Here is a 26,478-nt window from a genome sequence, read left to right on the forward strand (position 1 = left end):
GCGGGGAGGGAGGACAGCGGCAGCGTATCGCGGGGAGGGAGGACAGCGGCAGCGTATCTCGGGGAGGGAGGACAGCGGCAGCGTATCTCGGGGAGGGAGGACAGCGGCAGCGTATCTCGGGGAGGGAGGACAGAGTGGCAGCATGTTTTTTTTGGTGCTTTTTTAAAGAAAAAAAACTTTTTCATTAAAAAAGCACCAAACTTTTAGGGTGCGGCCTATATACGGGGGCGGCCTATATCCGAGCCAATACGGTATATACATTCAAAAAAACATCAGTGTGTCTGTGTTATTATTTTTATACTCCAAACTAAAATGTACTTGATCCCTGTACACACCATGTCTAAACATGAAAAGAAAAATAACATCGATAAAAACATTTTAGATATCTTCTTATATTATTAATCGTTTTGGCACTGATCAGTAAATTATAGATTTCTTCCAAAAAGAATTAGAAAGTGTGTATAGTACATTTACAATCAAACATACACAGAAACATATACCGTATAATTTGAAGGACAGAAAAGAAGTATTAATCCCATCAAATCTTCCCATTTTTTTCCTGCTCTAAAAACTTCAAACCTTATTTGGTCCTTGGTCTTATCTTATATTCAGGACAGCTTTATGAAAATCTCATGCTTGTTTGAATTCTCTGACGCTATTAACCACTATCACCACTTGAAAGCTGCTCCACTTATCTATCAGCCTATATGTGAAGTTTAATATCAAAGTCTCTGACCATCTAAGTCCTATTGTCCTGGCCTTTCCCTGTCTTGCAAATACATGAGTTGTCCTGTAGAATCCCCTAAATGCATTTGCCCCTCCATGTATTTGCCGCATGATTTACTCCCAGTCAGTGCTGGATCCGTGAAAAGTCTAGGAGGGTCTTATGAGAGCCCCCATACGCTTGTGTGAAAAGCAATTTAATTGATTCCAATAGGAGCATTTTACTTGTCATTGATTAGTTGCTTAAGAGAATGTTTATCATGCTGTGTTTACCACTGAATACTATTCATTTCCAAAAAAGCAATACATTTTATTGTTCAAAGCCTCCACAGTACTTGTGCCTCAATAGGTAGTGCATTACACAACTTTATAGGCCTTATTGTAAGGAACAATATTGGCCTCTTTATTATACCAATTATACCATTTAAAAATAAATAAGAAGGATATTTATGTGGAGGTACCATTAGGGGTTAACTATATATACAAAGAGATAATGCACTTGTGTACATAAACTATATGGACAAATGTATTAGGACACCTGACTGTCACATCAACAACTTGATAAAGACCTCATCGTGAGGTCAAAACGTTGTTGTTCGTCTCTTTCAATAAATCTGCCTGATGGAACCCTTGAGTGCCTGGAGCCTTTTTCTATTTTGATTTACCGGGGAGCTGGCCCTTCCTGGCACAGCTAAGCACCTGAGTTCCTGTGGGGAGTGAGTGCAGATTCCTGATTCTGGTGACTGCCACATCAACAGGGACTTTTATGACATTGCATTCTATATGCATAGACATTAATATGTAGTTGACCCCCCCCCCCCCTTGTAGCTATAACAGTTTCCACCTTTCTGGGTAAGCTTTCCACAAGATTTTGGAGTGTTTCTATAGGAATTCTTGCCCATTCATCCAGTAGAGCATTTGTGAGATCAGGCACTGATGTTGGATGAGAAAGCCGGGCTCAGAATCTTTGTTCCAGTTCATTCCAAAGGTGTTCAATGTGGTTGAGGTCAGGGAACAAACTTATCCAACCATGTCTTTATGGACCTTACATGACTGTGTACTGGAGCACAGTCATGCCTTCACCAAACTGATCCCAGAAAGTTGGAAGCATGGCATTGTCCAAAATGTATTGGTATGCTGAAGGGGTAGTGATAAAGTGTGGGAGTTAGAGAAGGTTGGGGAGCCTGATGAACTTTCTCGAGAAGGGAGTGTCAGGACCTTATCTTTTTTTTTTCATGTTAGGGGGCATCATCTGGTTTTGTCTTAGCCCCTGCTATGCCTTAGATGCATTCCTATGCCTGTCTTAGTGCCTAGTCCTCACCTGTGAATGTACGCATTGGGTGTCTTTGGTGGCATCTTGATGCATTGTTCTGCATGCATTCTAATAGCCATACATCGCTGTCACATCCAGTGGATATTGACAGCTTTTCTTGTGACATTACATGAACTAACTCCGCCTGCCCCAACGTTTGCTTTCATAATTGAACTTGTTAGAACTCTGCCTGCCCTACTCACTTGGTTAATTCTTAGCTTGCTTTTGTAGTTAGTCTGTCCAGCCCTTTGACCTGACCTTCGTTTTTGTAGGGATTTCCTTAGGTTCTTCATTGGGTGCAGCATTAAGTCCTGTGTTCACAGACCTAGAGACTTAAAACCAAAGGTGTAAATGACTATTATTGGTTGAAGAACCCTCTGGGTCAGCCAATGGTCTATCTACTGGCTGACCATAGGGACTGCTACAGTAAGATACTATTGAGTGTTTGAAAGAGGAGTGAAAAAAGCCAGTGGGTGATGAGGAATTAAATGTAAGTGTCAGCATGGATATATGACAACCAGTTAAGAAAGCGGGAAGTTATAGAATCAAGTGTACAAGCATAAACTTCAGAACCGGTAACCATGGAGAGTCTAAAGTGGAATTCTGATTTTCCAGGGAAATAAGTTGCAGAGGGTAGGATTTGTTTTATTTAGTAACTATAGCAAAACTTACGCTATTAAACAGAGTTCCTGACGGTTTTTGTTTTAAAAGAATTACGTCTCACTTGCACTTCTGTGAATAATTTTCCTTTAAAGATGTACATTGGATGTGTTTGTACATTCAGGCTTGAAGAACGGAATTTTCACCTAAAGCAGCAAAAGAGGGTTCTTTTTAGTAAGAACAATAATCATGTAGAATTCACTACTCAAAAATGTTGTGATACCAAATTCAATAGATACTTTTAGCTGTGGGCAAATGAGTTTGTTTAGCAAAGAAGACTATACAGGGATATAATTGGAGTCACAAAGAAATGTTCCCCCTTTTTAGATGCAATTGGAAATCGCTTTAATGGATTTTTTTTTTGCTTTCTTCTGGATCAAAAACAATGTTGAGCTTTTTAACTTAAATTACTGTTACTATGTATCTATTTTGATATGAAAAATGTACATAGAAGTATGCTACATACAAATTTAGGATATAAATTCCATTTCTAAAACTATGACAAGTTGCATGATACCATAAGACCAAGCCCACTTTACATTTATTCAACAATAAAGGGTACTATGCATTTTTAATATAAATTTGAACTATGCATTTTTAATATCATTTTTGAAAAGTTTTTTCTGACATTTCTTTTCTTTCCTTTTAGAAACGTGACATGGAATAATTTAGCCATTCCAGACACTCACTGTTCACCAGAGGGAGAAGGTTATCAGTGTCCCCAAGGCTTTAAATGCATGGACCTTGAAAACCTTGGGCTGACTAGGCAAGAGCTTGGCTACAGTGGCTTTAATGAGATAGGTATGTCAAATTGCCTGATTACTTTTTTTCAGTTTATCCATTGGGCACAAATATCCTGAATCAAAGCAATTCTTTTTTTAGGAAAGTGCATTCCGGTTCAGGAAGTTTGAGCTCATATGTGATATAGTGTATAATGAGTTCATTTAGTATTTAATGTCTATATTAATATAAAATAGTCCTCGTACAATAATCTAAGAGACATCTGAATCCCCAGTGTGGAATTCTCAAGTGAATAAGTAGTTTTACACTTTACTTTTGCTAAAATAATTTATATATGTTTATCCATTGTTTAGAGTCTGTGTCTTATCCTTTTATGGAAATAAATCTAATATTGTAATTCAGAACCATTGGGCATAGAAAATACATTGCATTGTTTCTTAGCATAAGTGTACCTTTTGGGGTATTTGAGCACAGGTATGGTGAGCAGAGAGAGTACTTCAAAACCTGTTTAAGCTGAAAACTCGATCTAGGAAATAGTTATGGGAAAGTATTATTAAATAATTATTAACTGTGTGGCTTGTTTGAGGAAAATGATATTGGGGTTGTCTAGTTTGAAAACAACCTGATAATTATTATGGTGTTCTCTTAGTATGAAAAGCATTCAGGAGTATGTAGGGAAAGAGATTTTTCTCATTATCTCATATGTAGCCATAAACAATAACATCAAAGTGGACTAACAAGTTACCTTTTGCAGTGGATAGCTCTCAACTGGATAAAATTGTTGTCCCTTGCGTTATGAGGTTGCTAGTATGTCTTTCAGTTGTAATATTTGTTATGCCACTTATCACTCTGACTACTAGGTAGCGCGTGGTTGCAAATAAAACCTCTCATGACATATATTATTATAAATAGGTGTGCCTTAACACTTATACTGACACTATAGAACGTTATGCCTTTAATAGCATTGTTTGTGTTCACGCACAGACCTAATGATTCCTGGTCCAGCGGACTGCTTCTCACGAGGTAGTTTGCTGGTGCCATCACTGTTTAATTTCAAGGTTTTCTATCAAGTATGGAAGCCTCACATTAATACTACTATTAAGGTTCTGATAGCTGGTCGGTCATTGACTGATGATGAGTTGCTAAACTATACCCTAATGAGACTCAAGCCGAGAAAAATAAACTGAAAATTTCATGATTGGAAATGGTGGTTGGGTATCTTCCGACTGATGGTCTGTAACCTTCAAAAACCTGAAGGCTTGTTTTCTGCGACCCCACCTCCTGTTCCTGACCCTGCCTGTTCTGCAGCTTCCTGGCTGGCATCTATCCTGTCTAGAAGTTCCAACTCATGTGCCTCAGGTAGGCCCCAGTGGGCTGGCTGACAGCATGTGAAGTATTACATTAATATGAAGATTAATCTAACTAGGTTTTGTTGGATTTATCCTAATCCTAAAAAGTCTTTTTTGAAGAGTCACAGTAAGTGAACAAATTACTGTATTTCGAGTGTCAAATGCTCTTAGGGGAATACCATGGTTTTGTGAGTTATTCTTGGTTCACTATCACCTAACGGCAATGTATTCCTTGTTATATTTCAATTAATGCATTTTGGGGCATTTAGAATGAAAAAAGGGAACCTTTTTTGAACAAATGTATGGTAAAATATGAATAAGGTTTCAGGTTTTAGGGTACAACATATCCCTAGTAAACAAGGGGTTAAAGTTCCTGTGTTGTTAATATGTGATTAACATGTTAAAAAATAAAACACAGGTATTCTAAGGTCCACTTGCTTATAATACTAGAGAGTGGAATTCATGTTTTGGCTAAGCGGGACAGCAGCTTTAAAGCTAAGGCTGTATATGGTAAGTATGCAGGTTATAGCTTCTCCACTATATGTGAATTGTACTGTCTATTGAATAATACGGCCAGACAAAGAATGGACTGGATGGAGTTTATAGGATGCAACAAATGTTTTCAGCTGAAGATCAGACAGTTCAGATGTAGTGACAAGTTCAGGCAAACTTTAAAATACTGTGACATAGTATTCTGAGAAAGGTCTGACGGAGTTAAATAAAGCAAAATGGTATTTTGCATGATTTAAAATGGTTTCATATTAAAAGGGAACTGTCATATGTAAAATAAAGCCATTCTTGAATTTTGCACTGAAAACCATGTGTATTCTTATTTGTATTTAATGTTCCTTTTTAGTTCCCCATATTGCCACTTTCACTAGACATCAAGCCCACTCCTATGAGAGCCAGGGCATTTATTTCCCATTATCCATCGGTGGAGAGTGCATACAATGCTTCTGCCAGCCCAAATAGGAGTTACAACACCACCTTGTATTGGACTTTACTTACATTGATTTATGTTAAATGACTGATTTTACATTTTGTGCATTACATTATTCTTAGTAACATATCGTACCTCTCCATAAAAATATGTTAAGGAAATTATGACATCAGTGTTTCACCAAATTAAAAGTATTTAAATTTGCATTTGGAAAATATTTGATAATTTTGCTTGGATTCTTCAACTTTGTGGTTAGCTTAGTTAAAACATCTTGTTGCAACAACACTAGCATCTGTTAACATGCCTTAAGCGATGCCAAGCATTAGTCACTTCTCCCCATGGTACCATGGCACAGTCAAAAGTTGTAAGTAATTGGGTGATTTTGCTAATATTGTGATACAACATAATGATTTTATTAATGACAGGAGGCAAATATTATGCTTAAACTTACTTTACTACTCCCCATAGCAGAAAAGAATAAAAAAAGTATACAGCAACTGAATAGTTATCTCAATTGAGCCAATAGTGTGATAATATTGTGGATATATAACCCCCACACACACCAGCATCCATAAATCCTCTTTCTGTTGCTGGTTCTGTGTCTAACCATCAACTGAATGCAGAAACTGGAAAAAAACACCATCTGGATAAATTAGTAAACTTCAACCTCTTGCCCCAAAACTTAATCTAAGGAGAGAAAAGAAGGGAGGGTTAGTAACTCAAGTGAGGGAGGGATAATGTGACAGAGCCCTCCATCACTGAGGCCACTGAAGAGGCCTGAGAGCCAGCCTCCTCCCTACCGACTATGGGCCCTGGCTTTGTAAAGACTCATGTGTCTGCCCCAGAAGTATATCATCCCATCACTTGTTGAGGGGATTATATCGGGCAGAAAGCCACAATATGCAACCAGGGAGTGTCCGCCATTGTTTCAGTTTAATGTCAGACTCTTCTGCCCCACCCCATGGTGCACTGATATGTTGTATAAGTCAGTATCCCCCCCCCCCAGTTCCATCACTACAGACATTTACCCCGGCCAAGCCATCCCTGGAACTGATTTCGGCCAGTAATAGATAGTGGAGGTTGGGACCCTGTTGTATTGTTAATCCCTTTGCTGACCCTGTTGTCTCTGGGAGGCAGATTAAGGAGGCGGTTGTGTACATATTGTTACCCCTTGATTCCTGACCATAAGAACAATTCTGGGGATCATGGGCAATGGTGGGAAGGTGTATTTTTTCCCCTTAGACCAGTCATGAAGAAAAGCATCCACTGAGAGGGATTCTTGATCAGGTCTACAACAAAAAGGTCCACATGAAATGGTTCCTAAATTGAAGAAATTTGATGGAAAACTAATTTGTGAAGCTTCCAGTCGCTGGAATCTTTTACATTTCTGGCGCTCCAATCCGCAATTGTGTTTGAGAGGCCAGGAATATATTCTGCCTGGAGGGTAATGCGTCCATAAAAACAAAAGTGCCAAAAGTATTTTGCCAAACTAGCTAAAGGTTCTGATTTCTTTCCTCCCAAACGGTTTATGTACTTAAGCGCTGTTGTCCATCTTCAACAGCATACAACAGTTCACCTCTTTGGCATAAGATTTTAGTGCAAATGAACCTGCCATTTTCTCCCCCACTTCATATGTACTCTGTTATAATACTATTGGCCAAATTGAGATTCTATAACGGTAAAAAAAATAACTATTCAATTGCTATATAGTTTTTTTCTGCTTTGCTGCTATGGGGAGTAGTAAAAGAAGTTTAAACATAATATCAAGCCTCCTATCTTGCTATAAAATTATTGTATTTGCTTCCCACCCCATTCGGTATTTTTTGGTAGTTGTCAATTAGCCGCCCTCTTCTAGGTTACATGCAGGGTTTACCTTTGGGATTAATTGGATCACCGATTGCAGGTCAGGCTTTCTCGTCCAACATCAGTGTCTGATCTCACAAATGTTCTTTTGGCTGAATTGGCACAAATTCCAACACTCTTTTGGACAGCCTTCCTAGAAGAGTGTTATAGCCACAAAGAAGGGGGGACTTTATATTAACAACCATGGTTTTGGAATGGGATGTCCAACAACCCCATATGGGTATGGTGGTTAGTTGTCCACATACTGTACTTTTGGTCATATAGTGTATATTGCAAAAACATATATAGCATTGTGTAGTTCTGCAGCATGTTACCAATAATATATCTACTTTTAATAAATGTTTATTTATTTTATTACATAAGTTATGGTGGGTAAAAGGTGATGGAAAACCCTTCCACTAAAATGTAGGGGTATGTAGAAGCATTATTAAACACTCATCTACAGATATCAGACAAGCCAGAAGGCTTGTTGCCCCTTACAAAAAATTACTGCAGTTTTTCTGAAGTAATACTGCAGTTTGTTTGGACATGAAAAAACTGCAATACTGCACTTTTACTGCATTTGTACTTCACTGTACTGCAGTTGTACTGCAGTATTACTGCACATTTAGTGCACTTTTTTTATATATTGCAAACATACAGTTGTACTTCAATGTACTGCAGCTTTATTGCATTTGTACTTCCGTACAAAAATAACTGCAGTACAACTGCAGTGCAGTGAAGTACAAATGCAGTAAAACTGCAGTAAATGTGCAGTAATACTGCAGTAAAAGTGCAGTATTGCAGTTTTTTCATGTCCAAAAAACTGCAGTATTACTTCAGAATTTTTTTTTCCGTAAGGCATGTTCCCTCAGAAATTTTAGTGGAAGGGTTTTCCATCACCTTTACCCACCATAACTTATGTAATGGTATTTCTTTGTTACCCCAAGCCTCAAGTATTAAGCCAGTATCACGAAACAGCTGTCCATGAGTGGTGATCTGGCTATTGCACCTCTTCACGAGTTTTGTCTAAAGGCTGTCTTGTACAGCGGGCAATTACTTTCAAGGGATCCATGTATAAAGTGAGTATAGAGGCAAAAGGTGATAATTGTTGACCTTATTTGCATGCACCTACCCAGAATCCCTTGTGGCTGTGGCAGCACCATGAGATTTCTGAGGGAACAACAAGCCTTTTGGCTTGTCTGGTATCTGTAGATGAGTGTTTAATAATGCTTCTACATACCCCATTTTTTTTATGACATCCATATTTTCATAAGTATTTACTTTGATTATACAGGTGTGCTGAGCTCTGATAAGCCTTCCTCTCTTTCCTATCTGAGTATTTGAAGAAATATAATTACACTATAATTACACATTATGCCATGATTATATAGCTGTGCTTTTTGCCACTGATCTAAGTCTTAACTTTAATTCATTAAAAAAGCTTTGAAAAGACGATGTATATATATATATCCAAAAAATGTGTGTTTATCCCTATAGTAGTTTTGGATGTATAGTAAACTAGCTGTTATTTACTTCTTTATCAAAATGTAATTTTATGTTAGCAAAACATGGACATGTACCTTTTTCCAGTGGCCTGTGTTGTTTTGAATTCTAAGGCTTAGTATCCATTACATTACAACCACTAAAAAAAGGCCTTAATTAAAGCCAATTTAAATATCTGCACTTAACTGATCTAGTGGTGTTCATACAAAGTTAGCTCATACTAAATTGATACATTCTATTTCCCAATCTACAGATTTATAAATACTCATTCAAATTTTAATTTAAAGGGACAGACTAGTGCCCCCTCCAAAAAAAGAAGAAAAAAAAACAAAAGAAAAAAAGTTCTTATAGCTGCTGCACTCCTGCAGCAATTGGCCACCTCTTTATATATATATATATATATATATATATATATATATATATATATATATATATATATAATTTGCTCCATTATAAGATGACCCTAATTATAAGATGACCCCCCAAAATTTGAATATGAATTTAAGAAAAAAAAGCCTGGATATAAGACTACCCTATAGGAAATTTGGTATGTTAATTTCTTCACAGAATACTTCAATACTTTACCTTTATTTCACATTCTGTCCAGAAACATCCTTATTGACATTCTGATGCAGATCCAGAGGACCCCTCCACTTTTTTTTAGATAGGGAGCAAGCGTCAAGCCTATGAGGGCAATGTACCTTATAGTTGATATTTTCTGCCATAGAGGGTATTTTAAATCAAGCTGCTTTTCTCAACTTCATTGTTGAACAAACTATGAGGTTTTGCTCTAAAATGGGCAGTTTTCCTAATCAGACTTTTTAAACAGAACATCTGGTGATGCTTAGGTTGTCTACAAAAAAAGTTAGTTATTTCCCAATTAGCATAAAATGTGTTAGTGTTAAAGAAAGCCTACAGCAATACCATATAAGCCATAATTATAATATAATTTGTTTCTTTTGTTGCAGCAACGGTGTCTATCTTCTGCATTTTCTTATCATAGTTTAGATTATTGAGATTCCAAAAGCTTTGATAATAGGTGCATTTGCAAAGAGAAATAATATCCTGTATTCAGTGCTATTATATTCCTGTGTTCTTAGTGCCATTATATTTCCTGGCGTTTCATGAAAATAGACTTATATTAGAAAAATAACTCCTCATTAGTTTTATATAAAAGAAACATATTGTTGTAGAGCAATTTAACCAAACAACAATAGATACGTTCTTATGCTATTGTTCGGTTGCTGATGCAGGATGTCTTGTGCATGTTATGCTGCATAAACTAGAAGCTACTTAGAACAACAGGGCATTATTTTTATTCTGTTCCATATTTTTTTTATTTTCGATGTTCACTTTTTATGTTCAGTGAAATAAATGAAACCTAATTTATTTAAAATTCCAAAGAACCAATTGTATTGGCTCATAATATACACTGGAACACACAGCTACCCCTTATCCATATATGTATCCAATAGTTTAGAAGCTTCAGGTTTGGTGATCAGAAAAAAAGAACCAAAGTAGCAGCATTGTGTCTGGATAATTGGGAAAAGGTATCAGTTATTGACAAGCGAAATTAGATTTTATGTGCAGGCAACAATGTTTAAGTCGTTATGGGAATTGCTTATACTAGCTTTGAATATGATGGGCAGGTTTGTAATTAATTGAATAATATATGATGAAAGCACAAAGATTATTAAAAGCTTTGCATGTGGGCCAAAGGACTGCGGGCCTGATTCGATTAAAACTAAATATAAAAGAAGGTCACCCCCTAAAATAGGTAATCGATTAAACTTCTTGGGCAGAAATAAAATACTACACACTTAAACTCACATTTAGTGAATGTAAATCAGAATCACAGTCCATCTAAGTAGATCAAAACATATGATAAATGATCTAGGTCTCTCTGTCCGAAGAAGAGGACTAAATATTTCTATAGGTATGCTATGTTTTATACTTCAGTTAGCCAATAAAAATATTTATCAAATTTCCTCTTTTTCTTTTTTTATAGAGGGCACAACTCTATACCTAAATATTATATACACTATGTTTGCATATAATGTCGAAGAGACACTAGAAGTGTGTATTTTGCAATATGTTGCTCTTTTGTTTAATGTTGCACACAGTGAGAATTTGGTTTATCATGGAAGGTGTGAGAATTTAAAACCTAGAAAGATACTTTGCGTCACATTTCAGATCAACATATCAATATCTTAGTGTTTTTTGCATGACATATCTTGGGAAACCTAACCTGCACCATAATCTGATTCAGCTGCTAATTATTCATTTTGCAAAAATCAGCAATGTAATCAAGCTAGCTGATGCTTCTAGTGTATCTGAATCCCTCCTGAATACAGGATGATTTTACCATGTTAAGGAAATGCAATAGCTTATTGTTGGGAACTGATTTTAAGACAGTATCGCTCAGTAATAACACATAATCCATTTTCATAAACTCATTCAATGAAAAAGGGAATTTAATTGAATTTAATAAATAAGCCACACTAGTCACTAATTTGCAATTTGCCTCTGAACCCCAGAGAGTTACAAGGCGATTTATCCCTCTTGCCACCCACCTAGGTACATTAAAATATGTGGAGATATAATGGGGAAGCATGGCTGGGGGTCCATGCATCTCATAGGGTTTTTAGATTATTGAACGTGTTCTCCCATTCTCATTAGGTGGGGGGAGAATTATTATATAACTTTTACAGGAGACACAAGGGAAGGCCATGTGCCATTTTTTGCAAATATGTATAGTCTACCATCAAAAAATTAAAAAACAAAACATGTAAGCATTTTTTGTTCTTAACGAATAATTCACTGTAATTGGAATGCAAGTAGCATTCGTTTTGTTACTTTGTCAGCTGGAATGTCTCTGATGGTTAACTAGAACACATTCATGTTATTGGCATCCCAAGTAGCCTTCACCTTTTTATAAATTACAAGGTGCAAATGCAACATGCAAAAATGTTTGCTGTGTGTGTTTACTGTATGTAGTTCTGAATAAAACAATTAGCAATTTGTATTCCAATGTACTAAAATAATAGGTAAATTATTTTTATTATTTTATTTTGTATGTGGAACTTTATTAGTATGGTTACTGCACACTACTTATTTAGCTATAGATACATACCATGTAAATGTACACTATATGGACCAAAGTATTAGGATACCTGCCCATAACACCTTCAGAGGATTTTATGACATCAAATTCTAAAGACATAGAAATTAATATGTAGTTGCCCCCCCCCTCCCTTTGCAGCTATATCTTCCACGCTTCTGAGAAGGTTTTTCACAAGATTTTGGAGTGTATCTGTGGGAAAGTTTGCCCACAAAGTTGGAAGCATAGCATTATCCAAAATGTCTTTGTATGCTGAAGGGGCCATAGCAAGCTATTTTGGACAACGCAATGCTTGTGGAAAGCCTTCCCACATGAGTGGAAACTGTTATAGCTGCAAAGGAGGGACCAGCTACATATTAATGTCTCTGTATTTAAAATGCAATGTCATAAAAGTCCCTGTTGGTATAATGGTCATGTGTCCCAATACTTGTGTCCATATAGTGTATATTACACTTAAACTTGATGTAAATCAGTAACCAGTAAATAGGTTTTATTTCAGTACTAAAAGATCAAGCATAAAAGACTTTGATTCAGGGAATCAATTTACACATTTTGTATTCAATTGGGCAGTGGTGCCGTGGGCGCGAGTTACATGAGCCACAGCTGCAGTAAAGACAGTACTCCACAAGAGGTAAGGGGAGGGAGAATAGGGTGGGAGAGCTGCGCAAGCTGGAGTGATGATGGGAGAGAGGATGGGTATTTGTATATGTATTTTTGTGTAAATGTATGGTGTCAGAGTAGGTGTGTGTATGTGTAAGTGCATGGTGTGTTACTGTAATGTACCATGTGTGTGTGAGTGCATGGTCTTATTCTAAGTGTGTGTTATTGCATGGCTATCGAGTCTGAGTGTGTTACTGTATGGTATGTATGGCTGTGTATGTTAGCATATTGTGTTAGAGTGTGTATATTACTGCATGGTGGTAGCATGAGTGTGTGTTAGAATTAGGTGTTAGCATGTGTGTGAGTGGTAGTTAGTGCATGAGTGTATGTCAATGTATGGTACTAGAGAAAGGAGAGATACAGTCTATGTATATGTAAGTGTATGGGGTTGGAGTGTGCATAAGCATTTGGGACCTCTGAGGTTATGTAAGCTTGTGTTTTGCTTTCCAGGAACACCATAACCCTGTAAGTTTTCCAATTTAAGATACATATTTATTTTTGTGTTCATACAATATCTTTGAGTGGGGAGTTTGGATCCTAGAAGTTGAGATTTACAATGTATGCTGTTGAATAAAGTGATTGATGAAATTTCATTAGTGGTTACTATAATAGCAGACCACAAAGAAGTATCATAACACAGAAGAAACATACAATGATTACATTTTTAAAACACAAGTTCATAGTTACACTTTGACTTCATTAGAATTTACATGCATAAATGTAGTTTTTTTAATGTTTTATTGTTAGTACATATTTTAGTCTATATTTGTTATGCTCTTCTATATCACTATTGTGATCTATTACAATACTCTTGTTGGTAAAGAAATTGAATGGAATGGTTTTAAATGTAAATTTCCTATTGGATAATATCCTTGTTATAAATAAATAAACACAATTCTCTTATTATGTTTATTCAGCCAGTAACTGAGAACATTTGTAAGATTACTAATTTTGTCAATTCTATAAAGTTAAAATAGCTAAAGCCCCAGGGCCGGATGGTATACATCACGGGGTACTTAAGGAACTTAGATAAGAAATAGTAAGACCATTGCTTTTGATCTTCAAGGAGTCTGTATTGTCTGGTATGGTGCCAGAAGACTGGCGTAAAACAGACGTGGTACCGATATTCCAAAAGGGATTAAACGCTCAGCTAGGTAACTATAGATCTGAGAGCCTGACATCAGTGGTGGGGAAATCATTTGAAAGCTTGAGAAAGGAATACATTTTGTCCAATAATATCATTAGTAAGAGTCAACATGGTTTCATGAAGTAATTTCATTGGGTTCTATGAAGAAGTAAACAAGGTTGTCATAAAAGGTTCCTGTACAAACAAAAAGAGATGGGGTTAGGTGAGTTTTTTTGCACCTGGGTTGAAAACTGGCTTAAAGGTAGAGCTCAGGGAGTTGTTAATGGACAATTATCCAATTGGATAAAGGGGTAAGTGGGGTTCAGCATGGCTCTGTCCAATTGCAAAGTTACGCATTTTGGGAAATAATCAAATGTTTACATTATATCTGAAAAGGGGTTGTGTATATATAAACTTAGCAACAGTGCTCAATATCAGGCCGCTGCTGCAGGGACCAGAAAGATATTGGTATGTATAAAAAGAGGTATTGACTCACATGAGGAAAATATAATTTTGCCTCAGTATAAGTCCATGGTAAGACCCTACATATGAATATGCAGTGCAAGTTTGCGTGCCTATTCTTGAAAAGGACATTCTGGGCTATAATATTAATAGGAATAATGGAACCCCTTTAGTTATCAAGAAAGGCTACAGAATTTGAAAAAGGCATCTTAGAGGGGTTATGATAGCATTATACAAATATATATGGGGGCAATTCATTAATAGGGCTTAGCAAAGAACAAGATGTAATTCATTCAGACTTGAAGAAAGCAATTTTCATCTTAAGCAGCAAAAAAGGTTGTTTATAGTAAGAACAATAAAGATATGGAATTCATTACCCAAATACTTAGTGATATCAAGTTCAATAGATGCCTTTAAATATGGCTTAGAAGACTTTTTTGCAAAGAAGAATATGATTAGTTACAAGGACAGGATTAGTAATTGATTATTAGCTTATTGATCTAGTAATAAATCCATTTTGGGGTTCAATTAGAAATTGCTTTAGCTTTTTTTTAACTTCTGGATCAACAGCAAGGTTGGACTTGATGGACTTGTGTTGTTTTAAACCTAAATGACTATGTTACCATGCTTTTTTGTTAAGTATATACCTTTAGTGCTTACAGTTTCTTCTAAAGTGTATGTGTAATTTCAAGTTCCCCCCAAAGATTGGGAAAAAAATAGATACCCTGCCAGTCAAACATACAAAAATATTTTCAGTATTGAACAGGAGGCTAAAGTAAAAGTAGAATATTAAAGAAACTGTATGTTAGTTTATTCAAGTCTGAAGAGCCTTGTGAAATCCTACTTTATAATATAATAAAGGGTCATTCTAGCAAAATTATGAAAAGTATAAAACTAATGTCTGCTGTATATTTAGTAAACCCATACTTTTACAATCTCCCTTATTGCAAGCAGTGTCGTCTCTGCATGTGGCAGGGGCAGCATTTATTAAAGTACAAATTGGGTGGGAAGTGGACTAAACAGTTGGGGGATTGGGAATGGCCAATAACTACCCAGCAAGTTATCCAATATGGTTGTCTTTCTTAACTGAAAACGTACCTGTTTTCTAAAAGAATGTTTCCTTCTCAGGTAAATTTTGGATAAGATTTATTTTTACGCTTCTTGTGTCACTTCTGTTTGTAACGAAACATAAGCCATCTGCCGGTCTGATATTCAGGGACCTGGAATGCATTTTGAAGTAATTGCTTGGAAACTCTTGTGGCCCTGAACAGTGCTTTGTAGAATAAACATTGTTCAGAAATGAATAAAATGGAAGAGTAGGACTTCAATGTAATACCAACGATTAAGATACTAATACAAAATATTGCTTGCAAAAAATATAAACATAAAGAAAATCACTACATTTGAAGATAAACATGAAGAAAATCACTTCATTTGGTGCTATATAAATGAATGTAATGTGTTACAAGTGTTTGCATTCACATTGCAGACATGATAGCAGAATTATCTCTCCATTATTTGCTTCATACGATATTACAATTGAATTACAAAAGTTACAATTTGATAATAATTTGAACTCCAAGCTCTGATAATAGGAATTACCCTATTCTCCTACAGGTTGCTCAGGTGAATCTATTTTGCTGCTGCTTTTCAAACAGATTATATATCAGGGTGGATATTGAAACACACATTGTACCCTATTTTTAGGGTATGATGTCCATTAACGTTAAGAAGAACACTTGACAGCTGTTGTGTGCGATCATCTATTCCATTACCCTCTGTTAAGGCAGCCAGCTTATTGTAATGAGTTAAAGGTTTAGGGAATATAACTGGCAAGAAAAATAGGTTATTTACAATAACAGTGTTGCATTAGAGGGTTAGATGAGATCAATTGCAAAAAAGTCACTTGATTGTTGTGATGAGTTCATTTATTAAACATGCACAGCTACAGAGCAGGTTATTGTTAAGTTTATTAAAATGATCGTAAAGCTAAAAATGTCCATCAATAATCTAACAGCATTCTTTTTGTTTTCATTGTTTCTGTTAGCACCAGGGAAACATTATTTAGGTGATTGGTACTACACAGGAAATATCCTTTGTACTGCTGGGCTTTTTTCATGTTGCCCAATTCTGTCTTTTTACCATCATTTCCCTGAAACCTTTTTGTCCAGCATAGTTTAGATTGTTCCAGCTGGCCCAGTATGTCAGAAGGGGATTATTAAGAGCCAAGAAAACCTCCTCTCCTCCATAACTGGTTGGGGGGTCTTACTTGGCTCGTGCATTAACTATGGCTCACCCTTCTCTTACCGTGTTACCATTTTAGTCCTCCGAACATCGTCAGACTCTTCCCTGATGTCATTTTCCATAAATGTGTAATGTGTGCATTTGAATGCGGATTATCCTCCAGATACTATATTTTCTCTACTGGTGAGTTCAGGTTTGCCATATTTACAAAAATATTTCCTGTTGTTACATTTGTCTTCAATGGAGTGGTGGCCTAGTCTACCTTATAAACATCAAACACAGGAAAAAGACACGATTAAATGTAGCAGCTTGGCAAAATCCCTTTGTCAGCAAAGATAAATATATTATAGCCACAACACCCCAATTCCCCGAATCATTGTGACTTTTTTTTTACATTGTACATATCTATATTTTTTTTAATTAGATTTTCTGTTTTCTAAAACATTAATTTCTGGATTTGTCAGATTTCTATTTCTGATTTTGCCTCCTTTTTATGTAGTATCTAAGAACTGTTATCATGAACCTTAATGCTAAATATTTCCCTTTAATCCTTTTTGAATACATTTTGTAGGTATATATAAATATATATTTGACATTAAATGTAGCCATTAATTTCTGTGAGTAACTGGAAAATCGAATACATCTGGTTTCCTATACCCTTTAAATTATCTAATTGTATGTTCATTTTTGTATGTTCATTTTAAAAGATGATTATAGATGTATTGCACAATTATGCTGTGTGAGTTCTACATTCAAGTATTCATGATTGCCTAGTTTTCTTCGCTCATGCAGAGATTCTTACAAGTAGCAGGAATTATATGCTCTACAGTACTGCTGATTGGTACAATTATTGTAGAACCAAATCACGGGGAAATCACGTTGGTGATTTTCTTTCAGTAACACACAATTTGTTTCTTTAACGCCATTCAGCCTGTTTGAAAAAACAACAAAGTTGCGCTGGAAATTAATAAGCCTTACCGCCTATTCAACCTAGAAATATTGAATTTGATGGTAGATATGAACCATTTAGTCTCCCTAACATGGCATACAACTAAGAATAAATCACTCTGTGCCAGGTGATGCTTCTTAACATGGAAAAGTGCACGTGATTCAAAATTTATATGAAAAAGGTTACTTTGTTACTTACCCGGAAGCAGATTTTATGACGACATCTTAGGTGGACCATCCTTGAATAATATCTTTAAATAGCAAATAAAAAATGTTTGTATTTATAGAGATGTTCCTCTTTAACATGTTGTAGGAAATCAAATGAAATGTGTACCTGTGGAATAAGGAAAGGAAAAGTGCAATAGTGCAAATTGTAGAGTCTTTAAAAGAACGAGGCAAGTTTGTTTTTAGTTTATTTGTACAGTTTTTGTCCCAAACTATGCAAAATATTCACTGTAAAACACATGGAAGATTCCAAAACCGGTGGAGTCGTTGGGGATAAGCAGAGGAAGGGGAACATTTTGGAGCATGACTTGATTCAATTACCTGTCTTAACAAGATAAAATGTACTAATATGTAATATACTAAAATACTCACAATGAAATTCAACTCCTAGTGCACAAATAGACAAAATGGTCTTTAGCCACCAAAAAAAACATTAGGACGTGTCTACTAAGATCAAAGGCAACCACTGTGGGTTCAATAATGCATTAGAAAGCCGTAAATGTGCAAAGCTCATTGTAGAGTTAGTCTTGATATAACTATAGCGTGTTGAAATTGTCTTGGGTTAGAGCCTTGTTATAACTATAATTTGTAGAGATCATTGTAACGTTAACTTTATTACTCTATATTCTTGTATTTGTGGAGATTATTGTAAAATTATGTACTATTTATATAGAGTTATTTTTATACAGTAACTATGAAGTGAAATTATTATGATTGGGGATGTGTATATAGTACTGATTTCAGTGTCGTGCCAATGTTATTGAAAAACAAATTACACAAAGCAGAAAAGGCTACAAAATACTACTACACTTATGACATTTTTTGTTCCTTTGTTACTTTTTATTAATTGTGGACATTGTGTTATAATGCAAATGAATACAGAAAATAAGTCTATACATTTTCCATTTAGAAACCTGAGTAATTTTTATAATCTTCAAATTATATGATTTATTATTTTGTAGGTATTAAGTTAAGCATTGCTAATCATATGAGATAGAAATTCCATTTGAATTTCTTCATAAGAAAAATTAATAAGTATGGATTACTTTAAGACAGAATAAGGTGGGGGAGTACTCAGCAGGAACAGCTCACTATTCATTTCTAGCTTCTGGCTTTACATATTTATATAATATTTCATGTGAAGGTTTATAAAAAGAAATATGTGGAAAGAGAACATATAACGCTACAGGAAAATAACTTAATTTTACTTATGTGTGGAGGAAAAAGGTTATAATTAATTTAGAGGGTTTCTTGGAGAAGGAAACCTAGAGGGCAAAAAACTCCACACAAGTGAAGAAGTTGGTTAGGGTACTCATAGACCACTAGCCATTTACATTGTGGTGCTAATGGCTGGTTTACGCTGCAAAAGTGTAAGTCTATCCCTCAGCATTGTGTACATACAAATTAAAAATAATGTTTCTAAACCAGTACAAAGTAGACAGGTACAAACGGGGCAAAACGATTAATTATTTGGTTCATCTTTGGGCCATTCGTTTTCGGCAACACTGCCTGGTGCCCATATTCACTCTAACACACTCAATCTCTTATTTACCTTTGTCTCCCTTTTTCTATAAATGTTTCCCTACCTTCTCGGCTTCTTCTTCTCTTCTATCTTCAATCCGCTATCTTCTGTCTTCCTCCCTTTCTCTGTGGACATAACCCGGCGGTATCTTCGGCCAAAACGGCAGTGCTTGCAGTGACGTCCTCTCCCTGATCCTCCAATGAGGGGGGGGGCATCACTGAACTGCCCTTACTTGAAGTAGGGGCAGTAAGGCTGCTCCCTTTTTATATGTGTACCCATGAATGCAGCCTCCAATGCATCTGCAGGGACGAAATATATTTTGCTCCTGCAGCTTCATTGGCGGCTGCGGCCACAAGCACATGTTTATTTAGATGGGCAGCCTCAAGACCGGCCCCATATGAGGCCTGCATATTAGACTTGGGCACCAGGGGGCTCTTCGTGTTCGTCTTCGTGCTCGTCTTCGGGGGGGGGAAATCTTCGTATTCCGCGAATATTCGCCTGTTCCTGTCTTCTCTTCGGGCGAATGTTCGTGGACATTCTTCGTGTTCGTTTTTTCTTCTTTTTTTTCGGTTAAGGGGTCAATACGGGGTTAATGCGTACCGCAGCAGCTCTGGCCCCAGGAGTTTAAATGTCCGTATGAGCAACTCTATTGGTCGTCAGCAGGGAGCTCGTCTGCCAATGGTTGATGGCAGACGAGCCCCCTGCTGGCGACCAATAGGGTCGCTCGTACAGACTGTTAAACTCCTGGTGCCGTAACTTACCCGGCAGATACCATTGGTCTCCCTGTTCTATCAGTTAAATGTCCGTACGAACGACCAATAAAGTCGCTTGTACGGACATTTAACTGATAGAACAGGGAGACCAGTGGGATCTGCAGGGTAAGTTGCAGCATTGGGGTTTTAAAAGTCTGTACGAGCGACCAACAGAGTCGAATAATATTTTTCTACAATTTAACTTCCATTAAAACAGTTTATTGCCTGCCTTATCCTTTAAACAATTTGATTATTTTTGTATCTGTTTGTAAAGAGATGTTTTTTCTTTCGCAGGAACCAGTATATTTACAGTGTATGAAGCTGCTTCACAAGAGGGATGGGTTTTCCTCATGTACAGAGCCATTGACAGCTTCCCTAGATGGCGCTCATACTTCTATTTCATCACTTTAATCTTCTTCCTGGCCTGGCTCGTTAAGGTAATGCAGAATTCCTTCTGTAAATACTCCTGCTAAGTAAAATTAGACCAAACTATTTTGGAGCCCCCCCTTCATCCATCCTAATTGTTCATTCATGTTTTTTGCAGAATGTCTTCATTGCTGTGATAATTGAAACTTTTGCTGAAATTAGAGTTCAGTTTCAACAGATGTGGGGCTCCCGAAGCAGCACAACTTCAACAGCAACTACACAGGTAAGCCATTCTGTGTCACAAATGTTATTTAATGATCTTAATGTCTTTAAGGAGATGGTGTTTATATATCAGGGATCCACAGTTGTTCAATTTACACTTTCCATAATTTTTTGACTTAGTGTATATATTTTTGCCTAATGAAGTGTTTGGTAAATATTAATATGCTTACTAACTTTTCTGTGCATCTTCAACATTTTACTAATAACATTGCCAAAGTCTGGGGACATTTTTGTATGCAGTTATATAGGTAATGTTAAGACACAATGTGAATATGTGGATGTGTCATCCTTTGCCCCCCTGCTTACTTAGAGATATATTAATAGCATATTATTTTTAGGGAGATATTCAATACAATATTGTGTGATTTTTTATGACCATTATCGTTATATTTTATGATTACTTTTGAGAGTCAGAGGATTTCACCTGAAATTGGGGACATTTGGTTACCTTATGTTAGCGGTATTATATATACCAGTTTAGACTTAGACAATAGCAGTGGTTAGCCCCAAACCCCCCCACACCCCCCCGTGTTGAAATCTGGATACGCCCGGAAGAATCAGGTGGGTCCTGGGTTTCGGACTGACCTTTTTATATCCACTTCGCTGGGCCAGTGTCCACATTAGTCTGCATTCCACAGGAGGAGAATTGGGCAGTCTTAACAGGGACCTAAAACACACGGAACACATGCGGAGGGAGTGATGACATGTAGCATGGATGAGGGAGTGAACTTGCATGCCTGCACCTGTGTGTCTAAGGAAGGTTAAGCTACAGTATTGCGGTCTGCATGGGTTGGGGGATCCAAATGTAATCACTCTCAAGCAGTGAAAAGGTTTTCCATTATCTCTAATATCCTTTTGCTCATCTTTCCTCAAATTTTTGCTCTTATCGCATCTCTTTATTGCTATTCTCTTCCCTCCTTTATCTCCTTTCTTTCTTTTTTCTCCCGTCTCCTTTCTATCTCCCTGCTGTTTCTCTTAAAGTAAAATAAAAGTAACAAAACCTAAAACAAACAAACAAAAATAATATAAATAAATAAACCGAGTGAGCCCAGTGATGTAACTTTGGCATCATCATCATACATAGGAGAGAGATCCTCAAAGGGATATCTATAAAAATTGCCCTGGAAACAAACAAAAAAAAAGATAATAAATAATATTTTTTAAAAGGGCCACACGATTCCTTAGCCCTACCACTACAAGTAAAAAGTGAGATATATTTATATTTTTTTTACTAACCTTAAACCCCTTAAGCCAGTAGTATTAAAAAAAAACCCATGATATATATAAATATAATATGTACACGAATGTATGTGGAGGATTACTGTAATTAGAGAATGTGGGGTCATTGTTCGGCTGTATATTTTTATTCGGTATACGTTTTTTACACATTAGTATGAATACATATTGTGTACTATGTATTTCTGTGATTTAAAAAAAAGGCTCTACCTTTTACTGAACAAAAGGATGTATAATTTGTGCGGATACATCACATATGAAAAAAGGGAATCATGGTTTAATAATCATATAGTAAAAGTGACAAATAACAAACTGTCATTGGAGTATGAAAACCCCCGGTCCTGATAGGGTCAGCCTAAAGGAATATAGAATTGTAGATTGTTTGTACTGTGGATTTAAATTTATTTGGACAGTAATATTTTTACCAAATAGCTTGTAGGTACCTGGACAAGATATTGTTTTATTCTCTGGAGTAATATGCATCTCCCTTCATTTTTTTCTTAAAATTTTAATTACCTAATTTGGCAGAAAGGCCCTACATTTTAAAACACAATATTTGCTTACGGTCATATAATCTGGATCAGTGTCCCTTGGGGGTATGTATGGCTGTTTAGCTGTGAAATTTCAAGGCATGTCAACATAGAGGAAAAAAATATCTTCAATAAAGAAATTCATGAATAAATATATAACATGTAGAATATTGTTTGATGCATATAAAGTTCACATGTGAAATCTACTGTAGCTGCAAAATGTGGGAAATACCCCTTGCTTATTTAGATTTGAGTTGATCTAAAATTTGCCACACATAAAAATATACAAATAGAGAAGAGCAATGAAATACCAAAACATTCAGGCTTTATAAAAAATATCTGTCTCCTGTTGAATGGCTTCAGAAGTCATGTGAAAGCCAGGTCCTAACATATGGAGAAGAATAGGGCAGTAGTAACTAACAAGAATGTGACTCATAGAATGTGGAGTATGAGCATTCAGGGCCACAGAGAACAGTCAAGGCCAGCAACATGGCATTACCAAAATATAGGATTGAAAATACATAATCATTTGTATAATTTTTTTTAAAGATGTTTCATGAGGATTCAGCTGGAGGATGGCAACTAGTCGCTGTAGATGTCAACAAGCCCCAGGGTAGAGCTCCAGCATGCCTACAGGTACTGTATTTTCCAAATGCATTTATTACATTGTATGTTTTTAGTAAAGAAAAACGAACAAAATGTAATTTTGGTAGTAACAGAAATACCAGGCATCTGTACTACCTTAGAAATAACACTTACCCACTTGTTACCTTGGCAACATGATACTGGACAAGTCTTTTCCACTAAACTGGAAGAGGAAATTGGGTGGCAAGGAAAACATTTTATTTAATATCAGGGAGGGTTATTTTGTATAGCTGTTATCAACTTTCAACAGTGAGAAATCTTCAAAGAGTAGCGTTATCAGAAAACCTTTAACAATACATTATGGTGCCAGTAATATTTCTGTGGATTTAATATTGAAGTGGGTATTGTTAACCATTAAATTTGCAAACTTAAAAGTGATACTAAAATGGCACCCACGATGGTTGCCACACTTTCCCTCTCAAACACACTGGAAATACTCAAGGACCCAGGCCCCACTTTGCTTTCTGCACAGCGGGATCTACCCAAAATTAAGAGATTGCATTGCAATAAAAAGATACGCAAAAGACTGAACTACTAGCTGTACTTTAATGTAAACCATCACTACTGCTAAAAAGACATATGCACTGAATGCCACTAAACAAGGTATTGTAAAAACTTGAAACTTACTGTATGTTAGCCTCAGTTTCCTCAATCTTTCCAGCTTTCTGTCTCTTTTTGTTTCTCCAGCTTTTTATGACTTTTACTTGAGAAATCTTTTACTTGTTTATAAAAGCTAATGAAGAAAAAAACTGCTAAATAGATTCTACTATTTGTCCTGAGTTCAGAAATACCCAATGCTTTTATTTTTTTAGATTTTTTTTCTGCAAGTTATAGGGCAATAAATACAAGTAGTGTTTTTCTATTTCAAAAAACATTCTTCTACCATGTGCTATTTAACCCCTTAATGACAAAATGCAAATTCAATGGGTTTAGTGACCGCCCATTGTCCTTACAGGTTAAGACATCTTTGAAGCCGGCCAATGCTATTTACTCAACCAAACCATATATTTTTTAAAGCTAGACACCCCAAGGTATTTCAAATGCTGTCTTTTAACTGTTTCCATGCACTAATTCTAGAACCGGTCTTTGTCAAAGTATGTGGTAGTAATTTTTTTGTGGTTTTATTTTTCCACACACATTGTACTTTTGGTATAACTTTACTGCTCCTGGTAAATTTCACTGTCAGCAACATTGCCTGAGTTCAGTGATACCCCACATGTATTGGTTTGTCGGGTTATTTGAGAGGTAAAAGGCCCCCTTTGCAAGGTGTGCAATTCTTTGGAAGTTAGACATCGCGTCAGTTTGTTGATCGCCTCTTAAGATCTTTAAATCAGGCATCCGTCACCATACAACATATGGCGAACTATAATGTCTTGGTAGGGGCCACAAAGGGCCACACAGTACCCTTATGGGTTGTGTCTACAGTCCTGTCTTGCCAGCTTCTCCAATGCAGACCATATCATATTAATATTCAGCCTTGTTAGCTGTGTTGTTCAGGATGGAAAAGTTTCATCAGTATGCTTATGGTCCACCTGTAGTAGTGCATTCTAATCACAAGCCCTCAGAAATTATAACAAAAGTTGCAGTGTATGTTGCTTAGACTGCATAAGTATGACTTCACCATCTGCTACTGTCCTTGAAAAGACTTACTGATGCCCTCGGTTGACCTTTTTTTGCAATAAAACCGCAAGTAGGAATCAAGACTATCAATATGATGTAATACTTGCCCTTAACACAAGAATGGCTCCAATCAATACAAGCATGCACAGAAAACAACAAGACACTAGAACTTTTGAAAAAAAATATAATTGGAGAAGGCTAGCCTGAATATAAAAACGTCTCCGTGGGTTCTTCTCCTTTTTTCAATATAAGATATGTTTTGTCAATACAGCATGAATTCATCTTTAAGAGTGAAAGAGTGGTTATACCTGAAGGTCTGAGACAAGACCTAATGCACAGAATCCATTCCATATTCGTGTAGAAGGATTTTTACGAAGACCACACAAGTGTGTGTATTGACATGGAATGAACAAACAGTTAAAAACTTTTTATCGAGAAGTGTAGTATATGCCAATGTTGGGAAGACAAACACAGTGAGAAACACTCCACCCACATGATATTAACAAAAAAAACCCTGGGCAAAGATTTGTACAGATTTGTTCACTTGGGCTAACAAGGACTTTTTAATAACTGCGGACTACAGTGGGAATTTGACCATGAGACTTCATTTTTTGGTAGATTTCTGGCCCATTTGTTTTTGGGCAACAAATTTAATTCCCTCCCCTTCAGTTGGGCCTAAAATGGAGGGGGGGCATTTTTAATTTGGGAATTAAATCTATTGGCCAGTGCCCACATTCACTCTCATTTACTCTCTCACACTGTCACTCACTCTCTCATGCTGATTATTGTTCACGTTCCCTCTCATGCTTTCTAAATGTCCCCCTACTGTTTCTGCCGACCACTTCTGCTTCTGAATCTTCAATCTTCCACCTTCAATTCTTAATCTGTAATCTTCTGTCTCCGTGCGCATCTCCACGGGCAGGGGTGTGGTAAAGGTAGTAAGACATTGTAAGAGTGCATGAGTAAGCATATGAGAGACTGTGAATGTCTGGCTTCGTATATAGTGATGTGAGTTATAATGTACAGCCACCAATGTCTGGCTCTGTGTATAATGCTGGGAGGTATGCTGTACCACCATCAGTGTCAGGCTTGGTATATAGTAATGGCAGTTATGCTGTACCACCATCAATGTCTGGCTGAGTATATAGTGATAAGAGTTAATGTATACGACAATGACTGGCTCAGTATATAGTGATGGGAGTTATCTTGTACCACCATCAATTCCTGACTCGGTATATAGTAAACATAAAATTAGCTTTGATGAAGTCATTTATCAATTTGCAGAAATGGAGGCTCCAAGGCAGAGGATGTAGAACTCTAGGACTCTGCCCCAGATCCTTAGTGTCTTTGATTCTGAAGAGAAATTTCTTGTAGGCGTATACCAGTCTCATGGGGATGCTGGTGTAGAGGTTAGTAGTTACCAAATGTCTGATAGACATATTGGGGCATCTTCAATTGTCTGTGCACACTGAAATGATGAGAGGTAACTCCACTGCTGTGTACAGGAGAGAGTCTTATAAATCAAGTAGGAGTCTTGTTGTCCTTCTTTCCAGTGTAAGTTTGAATGGGAGGAATAATTAACCAAATATGGTATTCAACATTCATCTTCCCACCATATGTGAAGCTAATTTGGATCTGGAGGAATAATAAATCAGCACGTGGCATG

General features: G+C 36.5%; 1 protein-coding gene across 1 annotated transcript in view; it reads left to right on the forward strand.

Moving 5' to 3' along the window:
- Nucleotides 1-26,478, forward strand: part of NALCN (sodium leak channel, non-selective) — a 140,155-nt gene that overhangs the window by 32,790 nt on the left and 80,887 nt on the right. The window contains exons 8-11 of the mRNA XM_053455325.1: nucleotides 3,345-3,496; nucleotides 20,428-20,570; nucleotides 20,678-20,782; nucleotides 23,097-23,183. Coding sequence (XP_053311300.1) covers nucleotides 3,345-3,496; nucleotides 20,428-20,570; nucleotides 20,678-20,782; nucleotides 23,097-23,183 — 487 coding nt within the window. The remainder of the gene's footprint in view (nucleotides 1-3,344; nucleotides 3,497-20,427; nucleotides 20,571-20,677; nucleotides 20,783-23,096; nucleotides 23,184-26,478) is intronic.

This window comes from Spea bombifrons, chromosome 2 (assembly GCF_027358695.1).
Source record: "Spea bombifrons isolate aSpeBom1 chromosome 2, aSpeBom1.2.pri, whole genome shotgun sequence".
Taxonomy (NCBI): domain Eukaryota; kingdom Metazoa; phylum Chordata; class Amphibia; order Anura; family Pelobatidae; genus Spea; species Spea bombifrons.